Source organism: Ceratotherium simum, chromosome 3 (assembly GCF_057802395.1).
Source record: "Ceratotherium simum simum isolate JZ-2026a chromosome 3, ASM5780239v1, whole genome shotgun sequence".
Classification (NCBI taxonomy): domain Eukaryota; kingdom Metazoa; phylum Chordata; class Mammalia; order Perissodactyla; family Rhinocerotidae; genus Ceratotherium; species Ceratotherium simum.
Genome location: NC_141902.1, coordinates 31489626 through 31503630, shown reverse-complemented (window position 1 = coordinate 31503630; position 14005 = coordinate 31489626). Strand labels below are relative to the sequence as shown.

Sequence of the window (14005 nt, the reverse complement as noted above, 5' to 3'; positions counted from 1 at the left end):
CAGAATCACTGAGCCCCTCTGTTTATTTCAACCTCATCTCCTAGTCTGGAGGACAGGACCAGGAACGGAAGAAGACAAAGCGAAGGGGAGACTTGTATTCCATCCAGACCTCCCTCATCGTGGCTGCGCTCAAGAAAATGCTGCCCATTGGTTTGAATATGTGCACCCCAGGTGATCAGGAGCTGATCTCCCTCGCAAAATCACGATACAGCTATGTAAGTCGCCCATCTGCTTTGGCTGAGCACGTAATACAGGTAGTGGTGATAGGTGCTCATTAGTCCTCCTTCTTGGGGGGCAGATGAAACCGAGGTGCACAGAGGCAACACACCCTCATCTTGAAAGCTGGTTTGGGAGTTAGTGTGTGTCCTTTGGGACAGGTCTGTAATTTCTCTTCTTTTGTTCTTGTAATAGAGATCCCAGCAAAATTGTCCATTGGCTGTCCATACATCCCTGCACCCTACTTTACATTTCCATAGTGACCTCTAGGAATAACACTTAACATCTCTTTCCACAGAAGGACACAGATGAAGAGGTGAAGGAACATCTGCGGAATAACTTCACTTGCAGGAAAAGGTGATGCAGCAGGAAGACAATGAGAACTCACACCGGCTTCCTTCCCGCTGCAGGGTGCCATCCTCCCGCTTAGTTTACTCATATTTTTTTTAAATGTGTTCTAAAAACAATCTCAGGGGCCAGCCCTGTGGCGTAGCGGTTAAGTGCGCGCACTCCGCTGCTGGTGGCCCAGGGTTCCGATCCCGGGCGCACACTGACGCACCGCTTGTCAGGCCATGCTGTAGCGGCGTCCCACATAAAGTGGAGGAAGATGGGCACGGATGTTAGCTCAGGGCCAGTCTTCCTCAGCAAAGAGGAGGATTGGCGTGGATGTTAGCTCAGGGCTGATCTTCCTCACAAAAAAAAATAAATAAAAAATAATAATAATAATAAATAAAATAAAAACAATCTCAGAGTACTTGTGTTTAATTGGTAGGACTAGCTCTCTGCCCTTAATTTTTGGTTTTTTGCCCTTAATTTTTGTTCTTTCCTTTGCTATTGCAAAATGGCGTTTAGTAAAGCCTGTCTTCCCACCTCCCACTCTGTGAACATCCAGCCAAAGCAGAGGGGTTAGATTAGAGCTCAGAATTTACCAGCTGTGAGGCTTGTTTAACAGTGAAATGGACACCTGGGGGAAGTTTTGGCACCTCTTGCTCTAGAGATTTGAAAACAAAGTAACTTTGTATCTGAGTTGGTATTATACACCCACACACACACACACACACACAAATTGAGACAAATTTTCATTTTAAGGCTATTTGAGGGCCCCCCCGTGGCTTAGTGGTTAAGTGCGCGCACTCCGCTACTGGCAGCCCGGGTTCAGATCCCAGGCACGCACCAATGCACTGCTTATCCGGCCATGCAGAGGTAGCGTCCCACGTACAGCAGCTAGAAGGATGTGCAACTATGACATACAACTATCTACTGAGGCTTCAGGGAGAAAAAGGGGAAGAAAAAAAAAAGGAGGAGGATTGGCAATAGATGTTAGCTCAGGGCCGATCTTCCTCAGCAAAAAGAGGAAGATTGGCATGGATGTTAGCGCAGGGCTCATCTTCCTCACGAAAAAAAAAAACACTATTTGAGATTTTTATAGGCCTGCAAATCTAAACAACTCTTTCCTCAGATACATTACGCCCTAAGATGGAGAACTAAGCTGACACACACAGCCTCTCCTTTCCACTCAAACATATAAATATGAAAAAATATACTGTAAAAAAAGGCAATAAAAAGAAACTCAAGTGCCAGAAAATAGAATACACTCTAAATCATAGCAATGAGGAGAAGCTGATGCAATTGGGAAAACTCATAGAGTTCTCTGGACCAGATATGTATCTTAGGGGCTGGAGTTTTTAATAACCTTAAAGGAAAAGAAGTGTGGGACCTAATTACCCATGGTATGCACCAATACAGAGTAAGAAACTTAGGTAAAATTAGCCTTGAACCAGTGAAACCTATAGATCTCCTGCAGAGACAACAATGCATTGTCTTTGAGAGGCCTTTTGAGAGTCTCCACACCCTAGAATATGGGCTGAGATGCCAATAAATAAAACTCCTCCTGAAGATAAGCTCATATTAAAAAAAAAAACAAAGTGTGAAAGGAAACCCACCACCATTAAAAAGTCAGAATATGCAGCAAAGGGAAGAATTCAAGCGTAAGGAACTACAGAAAGAGATTTAAAAATATGTATGGTTGAAATATTTAAAGAAATAAAAGTAGCAATAGAACCCATAAAGCAAGACTTGGACGTTATTTTTTTTTTAAATATAGGAGAAGGTAGACAGGATTGAAAAAGACTACAGAGTGATTACAAAAGTTAAAAATCATCTTTGAAATTAAAAATCCAATTTCTGGGTTAAAAAAATAGGCTGGACACAGATGAAAAGAGGATTTATGAATTGGAAGATTGCCTTAAGGAAATTGGAATGCAGTACAGAGAAAGAAAGGGATAGAAAATATGACAAGATAAGAGACAAAGGCTGGAAGGAGAAGCTCCTATATAGCATCTTCAGTGTTCTGATGAAGGTAATAGGAAGAATAAGAGAGAAGCAATAATAAAAAAAGAATCTTGATTACTATGGAACCACACTAGGAATAAAAGGCTTTCTCAGTATAAGAGGTACAGGAGATTGCTCATCTCGTGTGTGTTCTTCGATTTTCAGTCTGATGATCCAGCCGTAAAGTGGCAACTGAACCTCTACAAAGATGTTTTGAAGAGTGAAGAGCCTTCCAATCCAGAAAAGACAGTGGAGCGTGTGCAGAGAATTTCAGCAGCTGTCTTCCACCTGGAGCAGGTAAGGAGCATCTTCCCTGAGGACTGAGGAAGCAAGCCTACCCTGGAGAACACAGTCCTCTCCACACTCAGCTCTTAGTTAAGATTGTCCTCCTGAGACAGAAAACAAGGAGCAAGGATCATCCCAGCTCACTCCCAAGTGTCATCTTGGTGCCTCATGGTAGCAGACTCCTCATTCTTTTCCTTCCCAATTTTTTACAAATTTTTGCCATTAGCTCATATGATCTGTTCAAGTCCCCTACCCAATTGGTAAGCTGCTGGTAAGCAATAAATGGCCAAAAGCAGTTGAGAGAAGGAAAAAAACCTAAGACCTCCACAAACTAAATCATTTACTGCTGGGTACCTTTTGCTGACTACAGTTGAGAAATCAAAATTCTTCCAGGGTTAAGAAATCTTGGCTGCAGGGGACTATCTTCTGCCACCCAATCAGCCTAGTGCATACCTACCGTGTGATTTCTTCACAGGTGGAACAGCCTTTGAGGTCCAAGAAGGCAGTCTGGCACAAACTGTTGTCAAAGCAGCGGAAACGGGCAGTGGTGGCCTGTTTCAGGATGGCCCCTCTCTACAACCTGCCCAGGCAAGTATTCCGTTATCTTTTTCTGGCATTGAGCCAGTGATGGGAATTAAAGTATCCTCCCACAGCTGTGCTCTCTTCTGGCCCTGACAATCACTATCCAAGGGGTAGAAATTGGAGTCCTTCGCCCATGGATCCATTCCAATCTGCATATAGTATAATGGCCTGCTAAGGCAATCAAGGTAAGCATAAAAACTAAAAACAGATGTGATTCCCTAGTGCTCCGGGCCTGCCTCAGCTCACCTTTTTGTACCGTCAAGTCAGCCCAGTAAGCATAACAAAGCTCTTAGTTTTATTGAGATGGGGTTCTTTGTGAGGATGTAAAGACACCCTGGAAAAAGGGAACTGTTTTCTAAGACACTTTATCCCGAGTTCAGTCAACAGATCAAACAATATTTTTCTGATCAGGCACTTGAATGACACAAAAATTACTATTTTCTCAGCAGGTACAGAAATGTAACATGAGAATCCTTTAGCACAGTGTATTTGCCTTCAAGATGAAGAAAGGGCACCAGCTAGAGATGTCCTAAGAGGCCAGTCATGGGCAGGATGCCTTTATCTGTGTGTTTAGTCTATACTCGGAAGTCAAAAATACATAAAGACTTTCCTGGAATGTGTGTGAACACATGTGCTGTGTCAACATAGGGCAGAGTATCAGTGCAGACTGGGCCAGCATTGACCACTGAGAATGACTCAGTGTCATTGGTGATGTGGCAACATTCCCGTCCTCAGACTGATTGCAAAGTCAGTGAGGTTGGGCCTATGATCCATAAACAAAGCTGGTGATTGAATATCAGCCTCTGCTTCATCAATTTGCAAATCAATAGGAAAGTCCTCATCTGATCAGGAAAAATAAACTGACTTGGACAAGTACATTCTGAATCTCATGTAAATAAATATGTTTCTTTGGAATATCAGATAAAAGACCATTCCTATGCTTGACATTTTGCTTTCATGAAATTGTGCATCTTGGCCATCATTATTTGTCCAGAGTGTGCTGTAACCCCGTCCTGAGCCAACTGGCCAACTGAGCTTTCCTAGTTAGGATCTTTGAAGATGGTGGAGAATCATGGCCTCTGAGACACACACCTGCCCTTACAGATCTCTTGAGAAAACAGACTAATGTCTTTGAAAGGGGATGAGGCACCACAAACTCAAGTAGAATTCATGAATAAAAAGCTGAAAAAATAAGTCAAGCAGTCATGGGCATGAAAGCTGCTGAAGTCCTGGCAAAAAAGTGAAATTCATAACCCAGTAGAGAAAGCAAAAATGCATAGGATTTTTGTCTGTTTTCTAGAAGTGGTGAAACATCAGAAGGCATTCACTTTCCCCCTGGTAGAGATCCATACCTGATGTTGTGCTAATTTGGCCTCAGCTCTAGGCACATGTCGCCAGGGCCAGCTAGACAGAAATTACATCCCTCAAAAGCAAGCATCTTTTTCTAAATCAACTGAAGACGTTAGTACCATCCTTTCGTATTTTGTTTGCTCCTTTGGCAACTCTACCCCTGTATGGGTACGAGTAAGTCCAGGAATTCACTGTGTCCTTGATGAAATATGGTCACCCTCACCCCACCCCAGTTGCTTTAGAGGGGTTGCCCTGGCCATTCTCCCTGGCACTGAGGATTGTAAGTAGATTTCATAACAACAAAAACAAAAACTAAGAAGCTGATGGTAGAGACCACTCTCCTCCATCTTGTGATGATCTGAACTCCCAAACTCAAGGGCTAAAGGGATTTCTTTTGTTATGTGGAAACTGTTTCTCTGGTGCTAGTTTTTAAAAGAAAACCTGTATGCTTTTCTCCAGACACAAAATTAACAATTTCTTCCTGAGCACCTTTCAACGGGTTTGGCTGGAAAAGGTTAATGAAAAAACTCAGTATGACAGGCTTATACCCATTTTAATGGTAATGTAACCTGTGGAGAGACCTGCTCATTCTCTGCACACTCTTCCTTTCTTGATCATGATTTAACATTACCATAAAAACACACATTTGTACAATTTTTTAAAAAGAACTCTGATTGGTCAGCTTTTGAAGAAAGATGGCAAGGTCTGTGCTCTACCAGAAACCGTGACCACCAGGTCTTGATGACTCTGGTCTTGACATTTTTCTTCCTTTTCTCTCCTTCCCTCCTCACTATTCTCCTCTTATTTAGTAACCACTTAACTGCTATTCTGTGGTTAATATTCCCAGAAGTCAGTCCCGGCTTATAGGGAGTGACTGGCTCTTGCCAGTTATACAGTGTTCCCAGATACGAGGGCAACAGCTGGAACCCATGAGGCACACAGAAGTTACGCTAATGAGCACAGCGTGCCCAAGCCTGGCCTTCCTAAGTAAAGCTGACACACCTTGCAGGCGTGGTTCCTTGCAGGCTTTGTAAAGAAGCCACACTGCTGTGTTCAGCGTCTGCGAGACTAAACCACTCACCATTAGCATGATTTAGATTGGATTACCTGGACAGGTGATCAGCCAAAAGGAATAACCAAATTGCCATGTTAAGCAAATATTTCAGGACTGTTCCTTGATCTAATGAATTATTTCTCATTAGAGGGGAAATGTGATAAAGACCCTGTGAAACCAGAGCAGGATTACAGTCACCACCAGGTCTCGCACTAACTATTGTTACTGCATTCAGAAGACGGTCCAGGCATTCAGGAACCGCCATGTTAGAGGGTTCTGGTTTCTTTGAAATAAACACTTACGGGGTGCTACTGGCTACCCTGACCAATCAGAAGATAAGAATTGTACAAAAGTCTGTCCTGCTTACTAACCGTTAACTGCCCAAACTAAAATAAGGTGTCCCACGGATCCCTCTTGACCTCACTCTCACCCCTTCCGCTCAGGCACCGCTCTATTAACCTCTTCCTCCATGGCTATCAGAGATTTTGGATAGAAACAGAGGAGTATTCCTTTGAAGAGAAACTAGTACAGGATTTGGCTGTAAGTACTGACTCAACTGGGAGCAGATACGGGTGTGAATGAATTTGATTTTTTGTATTCATGTCTGTGCGTTATAACAGTTAAACATTCACAAAGAATCAAATGTATAAATTGAAAGGAACTAACTATAAATTATCAGTGGGAGGCCCTGCTAATGGTCAAAAGAGCCAGAGGATGAATTTCACTTGGAGGTGCTAGTACTGTTATCATCCTCATGATCGTTATTAACAACTAATATTTCTTGGGATGCACAGCCATGCCATGGACAGTTCATGCTAAGTTAAGTTTTGAGCACCATTGGTTGCAGGAAGCCACCCACCCTAGCCAAGGCCCTGCATTTCTGGTCAGTAGCTCTGCTTTGGGGAAGGCACCTCTAAATCTCCTTCATGCATCTCACATTTCCGTATTTGGCCCTTCAGAAAATTCATCATGCCCCATCTCTAACAGACTTCATGCTCTAAAACTACTTAAAACAACTTGCAAGGGGGATAAAGCTTATTGCAGCAGCACCAAAGAGCCTCATCCTGGTTCAGAAAGAAATGAAATCATCCTGTCCTTGGCCAACCCTCACATCTCTTTTCTCTTTCTCCTTATTTCTCCCATTTATTCTTTTCTCTTATCACATACTCTCTCCATTAGTCCTGCCCTGTGTTTGTCTACTATTCACTCTTTCCCACATTTCTTTCTTTTTCTATCTTTCCCTCTTTCTGTTTCTTGCCCACCTCCCCTCTTTTTTTCCTATTAATCCTTACTCCCCCATTTTCCTTCCATCTGTCTTCATGCTCTTCATTCCTTTTATATATTCTTGTCAGTAGAAAGACAGTCCGTTGGTCTTCCCAGTTTCTTGATTAGCATGAAGTTGACAAGGAGCCTCACTTCAGCCCTCTACTTCTGAACCATTCACACAGCCTATGTAGTTGTTACCAATTTACTGAATATCCTCCACCTGCTGGCTCTGCCACTGCTGGAAAACTCACTTTTACCTCTGGCATCAGCTGCTAGTTCTCTTTCTGTAAAAGAAGATAGAAAAAAGACTTGATAAGAGGAGAAACCACAAGGCTCGCAGCTCCAGGATGGCATCTCTCCAGAATAGCAAGGTGTTTAGAATCAAGAGTGAGGTTAGAAAGAGAAATGTTTAGCTGGGTTGAGTCTAGAATAGTCTTTGACCCAAAATGGCCCCAGTGCTTTGTAACTCTTGCCCCATCCCTATTTCTAGCCCAGCTCTCCCAGAGAAATTTCAGGTGTTAGCCGAGAGATCCAGACTCTCGGGTGACTCTCCGGGGCTTCCCTCCTGAACTCGGGCACCCAGAGCTTGCATGAGAGTTCTGCTGGTTGGGGTCTGTAGCTCTCCTCCTCTGTGGTCAGGCTTTTGCTTTTTCTTTCATTTTGTTTTAACCTAAAATTGGAATGTCTCTTTGATTGGCTGAAAAAAATATATGTATATATATATCCCAAACCTTGCACCTTAGGGCTTCTATCCTGAAATAAAACTATGACGTAGTGGTTTCTCTTTGTGCTTTTAGTCTGATGCGCTCCGTGCCTTGCGCTTTACCTTCTCTTTGTTTGCATGCGGTTGTGTGGCACGTGCTGAAATCCATGCCTAAAGCCTGTCTGCATTGGTTTGTGTAGAAATCCCCCAAGGTGGAAGAGGAAGAGGAGGAGGACACGGAAAAGCAACCAGACCCACTTCATCAGATCATTCTCCACTTCAGCCGCAATGCTCTCACCGAGAGGAGGTCAGCACCACCAGAGCACCCTGCTTCTCCCAGGCATCAGGCATGGTTGTGTCAAACGCAGACCTTGCTCTCACAGATGGCAGTGCGTGGAAAGGGGGTGGAAGATTTGAGCAGCCCTCCTTGCTGCTCTTGTTGGCCATCAAGAAACACCTGGGGAAACTACCTAAGCCACAGCCCTGTCATCATAATGCCAGACACTGAGTCTGAAAATTAAGCAGCCTGAAACTGTAACTTCATCCCTGAATTCCATGTCAAGCCAATGCTGATTCAGATGTCAGAGTGGTTTCTAAGAATCAGGGTCGGGGAGGGGGTTTTCTAATTAATTCACTAGTATAGTCATGCGTCACTTAACGATGGGGATACATTCTGAGAAATGTGTCATTAGGCGATTTCGTTGTGTGAGCGTCATAGAGTGTACTCACAAAAGCCATGATGGTATAGCCTACTACGTACCTAGGCTATATGGTACTAATCTTATGGGACCACCATCGTATATGCAGTCCATTGTTGACCAAAACATTGTTATGTGGTGCATGACTGTACATATAATTTAAGATTTATATGGCTCTTATTCTTTTCTGCTGGGTCCAAAATGTAGCCTGCTAAATATTTCCTCCATTCTTTCCAGCAAATTGGAAGACGACCCTTTGTATACCTCCTATTCCAGCATGATGGCCAAGGTACACCTGGGTTCTCTGCCCATTGCCTCAGTCTTTATGTCCTCCCTTAGAGCTGTCCAGGCACACAGAATCTGTGAGGTTGAGCAGCAGGCCTGGGACTCCGTCATGACGTGGGCTCCAGGCGTTGCACAATTCATGTGCCAAATGGGTGACATTAGTAACCACTCTACCATCCTCCTAAGGAGACCTTGAAGCTTTGCAGAAACAGTGGGTTCTAATGGCTAGGTGTACATGGCAGTTTTAAGTCAGCTAAACAGGGCTTAGGCTCATAGACCATCCTTGTATTTTCACTCAACGTTCAGAATACATCCAACACTCCAAACACATCTGTAGGTGAAGGAAGTTCAGTACATTTCAAAACAGGCTTAGAAACTAGAAGGAGATCCTAGTGTTCTGGAAGAGGTAGAGATGATGTTTCTATGTCACAGAGAGGAATAGTGGCCTCTGGAATGCTGAGTGGATAAAGGAACTGCTCCTTCTCACATGGGAAACCTTCATGTCAGGCAGAAAGGGGGAGATGTTGGGGTACAGGAGTAGTTACTCGTTTACCATCTGCACTACAGGGTCCCAAAGGGAAGGGGCACTTTAGGATTCACATCCTAGTTGTCTCTAATCTTGTTGCCAAGCCTTTGGTTCTTGTTTAGAAAAGGACATCTCCCTGCACTCCTGTCTCTCAATTTACACCAGAACTTTACTAGGTAGAAGAGTTCAGGTCTATGGTTAAACCAGATAGCTCCCCATTGATTATGTGATCTTGGTGTTCCCATTTCTCATTTCTGAACCCGTCGGTAACTGCAGAGACGGCATTTAGAGTAGAACTTTGCCCCGCAGTGGTCAAAATGTTCTTGTTTTACAAAGTGCTGAGGTCCTGAGGAGCCTGTGAGTTACATTCTGTCCCCTGCCCTTGCACAGTAGAATGGAGTCTTGTTTATTAGGCTCACCTTTAATGTGATTGTCTGTCTCCTCCTTTCCCTGCTCCATGGAATCCAGAGTTGTCAGAGTGGGGAGGATGAAGGAGAAGAGGAAGACAAGGAAAAAACATTTGAAGTAAGTTTTCACTAAGATTGAAGACAGGGCCATTCTCCAAAGCCAAAAGGTGGGACTTTCAGAGGTGGGCACTGACATTACACATGGCTTACCCACCATATGTTTCTGGTGGCAAATACACAAGTCTGCCTGGATAAAGCACACCCATTAGCTGTGGTTCTATTGTCTCTCTGTCTGCCTAACAAAGGGTAGCAGGCAGCCAGTCAGCAAACCGCCCCATTAGGTTTGTTCTTCTGGGAAATTTTCTACTTCTACCCAACTGTGGTAGTAACATAGGGGCCATAGAAGGACAAATTCAAACATCCAAAAACGAGCATTCAAAGCAATGGAGACACTGGGATGTTTTTTGCACTACTGTTCTGTAAGTGTAATTAATAGCAATTTTGATTTTGAGGCAGCGCAGGACTCTGAATCTCCCAAGATAAAACTGTATTAGTTGATTTGTACTCTTTTATAGACGAAGTATACAACAGTAAAAGTAAATGAATATAATTCCAGTTCTGGAAAGCCTTGACATTCTAGTATCCCATATCTGGTAGAGTCTCTCTTAACTGTGGTCTAAACATTCTAGATAAGTGGGTTTTTCCTACATTCAGACAAATATACTCTAGTTGACCCCTCAGCAGATTTCCCTGTAGGAAAGAACACTGAAAACAAACACATTTTAATCTGGGGTCACGTCCTTTAATTATAGTATCAAAGAGGAGTGGACTGTGTATTACCTATCAGTTCAAAAAGTGGAAAGTCATCCTCAAAATATGAGTGAATTATGGGTAGACAATTTTGGAAAGCTGGGTAGTGTCTAGAAATAAACTTCAGAGATCTACATTATCCAAAATTATGTGTGTTGCCTTATGTGTGTTGAAAGATTCTCTCTCTCAACTCACCTCATCACAGTGAATTCCCTGGGGGTAAACAAATCTTTCCTTGCTTTTTCTTTTTTTTTCCCCAGGAGAAAGAAATGGAAAAGCAGAAAACCCTCTATCAGCAAGCTAGGCTACATGAACGTGGAGCTGCAGAGATGGTCCTCCAGATGATAAGTGCCAGCAAAGGTAATTTCCATGATTTCTGGATGATCCCCTGTAACGACCACAGTGATGTAATGTTGTGACATGAAGTCACTATTAAAGAGTCCTGATAAAGCCCAGTAGGCATGATTTACCCTATTTCCTTCGTGATTCAATCAAATCTTCACCATGGCAGGTCAGATGAGCCCCATGGTGGTTGAGACTCTGAAGCTGGGGATCGCCATTCTGAATGGGGGCAACGCTGGCGTGCAACAGGTAATGGGGACTCACGGGAAGTAGTGCAGCATTCCTGGGGTATTCTCATTTGACAACTGTCACGCTTCGGGGAAGAGGTGTTGTCTCTGCTACAGAGGGGGTCACCCAGAATCACCTTTGCAGGTGTTTGCCCTTAGTGGCCAATTATAACAGAGTAGCTGGGAAGACAGATAAAACCAGGGCTGAGATTCTACAAATGTGTACTTAATAAAGAGGATTTACCTAGGGTTCAAAGAGGAAACATGTCTTTTTTCATCATTAGATGATTTTTTGCAGAAATATGCTCTAGAGGAAGTTTTCTAAACCTTGGATTTTTATTTCAACCCTTTCACTTGTTAGCTGCCTTACTGAGCAAGGAGCCTGATCAATTAAGTTATAAACCCCATACACCTGTTGTTTGTTCGTTCATTCATTTATTCGTTCATTCAACAACTGTTTAGTGATTGCTGACTATGCACTGGGGCCAAGCTCTGTTCTAGGGGTGGAGCATGTAGCCATAAATAATGTGAATAAGAACCCCTGCCATCAAGCATTAAATGAGACAACACATAGAAGCATACTGCAGAGTGCCTGGCACATGGAATTCATTCAACAACCTGAATTGGAACTGGCTGCAGAAGACAGGAATGCACCGGTGTCTCTCGGGCACTCCATGCTCTGGCTAAAAGCATCTGTGCACAGGAAAGTAAAACTTCAAAGACTCTTGGCATTCATGAGGGTTATATCTCAGGGCCTTTGAGAATCTCCAAATTCATAACTACCATTATTACATATAATTTTCCCAGCCTTTAATTCATCCCAAACAAATTTCTCATTAAGAACTGCCATTTTCTAAGATACCCCTCACTTTCTGTTCTCTTCCTTCGCCACCCCATCAGTTCACTTTCCTACAGAGCCTTTGTTTTTTTGGTGAGGAGATGAGCCCTCTGCTAACATCTGCCAATCCTCCTCTTTTTTTTGCTGAGGAAGACTGGCCCTGGGCTAACGTCTGTGCCCATCTTCCTCCACTTTATATGGGACGCCACCACAGCATGGCTTGCCAAGCAGTGCATCAGTGCGCGCCCGGGATCCGAACCAGCGAACCCCGGGCCACCGCAGAGGAGTGCACGCACTTAACCGCTTGCACCACCAGGCCAGCCCCCAGAGCCTTTTTTTTAAACAAAGACACAAAATTTTTATTATGTCAGACAAAGTTCCTGCCTTCCTAGCAACAGAGAACAGAGGAAACAAAATCTCATTGTGAAAGAGATAATGAGCTCTCAACCAGGCTCATTACTGGCTAAGCTCCTTGCTCCAGTGTGCCAAACTCATTGCACGAGCTGTTCAGATTATACCTCAGCAAGAGTAAACATTACTAGATCACAGTCCTGGTGCTTATTCCCAAATAGGAGAGACTTCAAACAGTAAATCTATAATCTACTGTACTGCTCTAGCAGAAATACCAGTGGACCTTTATGAAATAAAATGTCCACCCTAAGAGATTCTGGTTCTGTAAGTAGAGGGTGGGGCTCGGGCACGTGGAAGACTTGAGTCTGCAGGTGGCTCTGATGCTTACCCAGGTTACAAACCACCACCCTGGATCTGACTCAGTGTGCCTGTGTGGCTGGGACTTGCCATTTCTCCATCACATTTAGAAGTGTCAGTACATAGTTTTCATTGTTTTCCCTTTTAAAATGTGTCTGCCTTGCAGAAAATGCTAGATTACCTAAAGGAGAAAAAGGATGCTGGATTCTTTCAAAGCCTGTCTGGTCTTATGCAGTCTTGCAGGTAAATATGGAAAAACCACCCATAGCATTTTTTAAAACCCTTCACTATTAAAGGGAAAGGGAGTGGGAGGAGGACCACAGAATAAACTGGCTTATCATGGAATTATTGGAGAAGAGTGACCTACTTTAGAAAGCTTAAGAGGATGGGTATTGTTCCTCCACCAAATAGCATTCAGAGGGAAAAATGTAATCTCCTTTAGCCACAAAGACACACACACACACACACACACACACACACAGCTATTTGTTTTTTTCATCACCCTTACCTCTTTTTTTGTTGTTTTCCTCAGAGCTGAGTATGCACGTTGAGTTTCTCCTAAACTATATGCTCATAAAAGTCAAACTAGGAAAGAATGGAAAAGAGGAAGAATACCTCACTCTGACTCAAGGCTGGGTTTTCATTAGATCCATTAAGCACTTGGTTAATCTTTATCCTTAACTAGTCTTTGAGCCTGAATAGGTATTCGGTGGGTACATATTTTGACACGTCCATTTTAACAGAGGTACATTCTGACATGGGAACATTTTGACATAGCCTAAAAAACAAAGCATTCAACTTTCCATTTATATTACCAAGTTGTGTAAGCCTTCCCTCATAGCTGAACCCTCTGACAAATGAATAATTCGTAACCAAAAGTCATAAGGTTACCATTTCAGAAATGAGCCAGCAATCTTTCTAAGAACAGTGGCAGCTTCTTCTCTAACATTCACATGTATTTTGAATACTCTGCAACTCATTCTGAAAGAAATCAAAGTTACAATTATCTAGCTCATTTGCCTCCAATTAATATTCATAAAAATGGAACATTAGGTTTTCCGTTTGAAAATTTGAAGGACAGACATTCTTTCTTTTGGTGGACTTCATAATTTTGCTAACCTTATTTGATTGGGTAAACATTGTTTCCTGGGGTTGCAGGGAGCGTAGTTGAGCTGCAATACAATCCCTTGTCTCAGCTCCTTTTTCTTCCCCGCCGACAGCCAACTTGTTTATTACCTCTCTCGGGAAAAGAAAATGTAATATTGCCCGACTGTATTCCCTGAGAGTGACATAGTACCTGTGGACTCAGAGATGGCAAAAATCAAGGCAGTTCAGCTCCATATTGCTCATGAAGTTCTCAGTTAAATTTCAAGAGTT

General features: G+C 43.1%; 1 protein-coding gene across 1 annotated transcript in view; it reads left to right on the top strand.

The window, feature by feature from the left end:
• Positions 1-14005, top strand: part of RYR3 (ryanodine receptor 3) — a 269878-nt gene that overhangs the window by 220297 nt on the left and 35576 nt on the right. The window contains 12 exon segments of the mRNA XM_087429068.1: positions 45-215; positions 515-554; positions 557-573; positions 2713-2844; positions 3308-3420; positions 6262-6358; positions 7988-8094; positions 8723-8774; positions 9765-9821; positions 10774-10873; positions 11025-11104; positions 12795-12871. Of these exon segments, the coding sequence (XP_087285194.1) occupies positions 45-215; positions 515-554; positions 557-573; positions 2713-2844; positions 3308-3420; positions 6262-6358; positions 7988-8094; positions 8723-8774; positions 9765-9821; positions 10774-10873; positions 11025-11104; positions 12795-12871 (1043 nt within the window).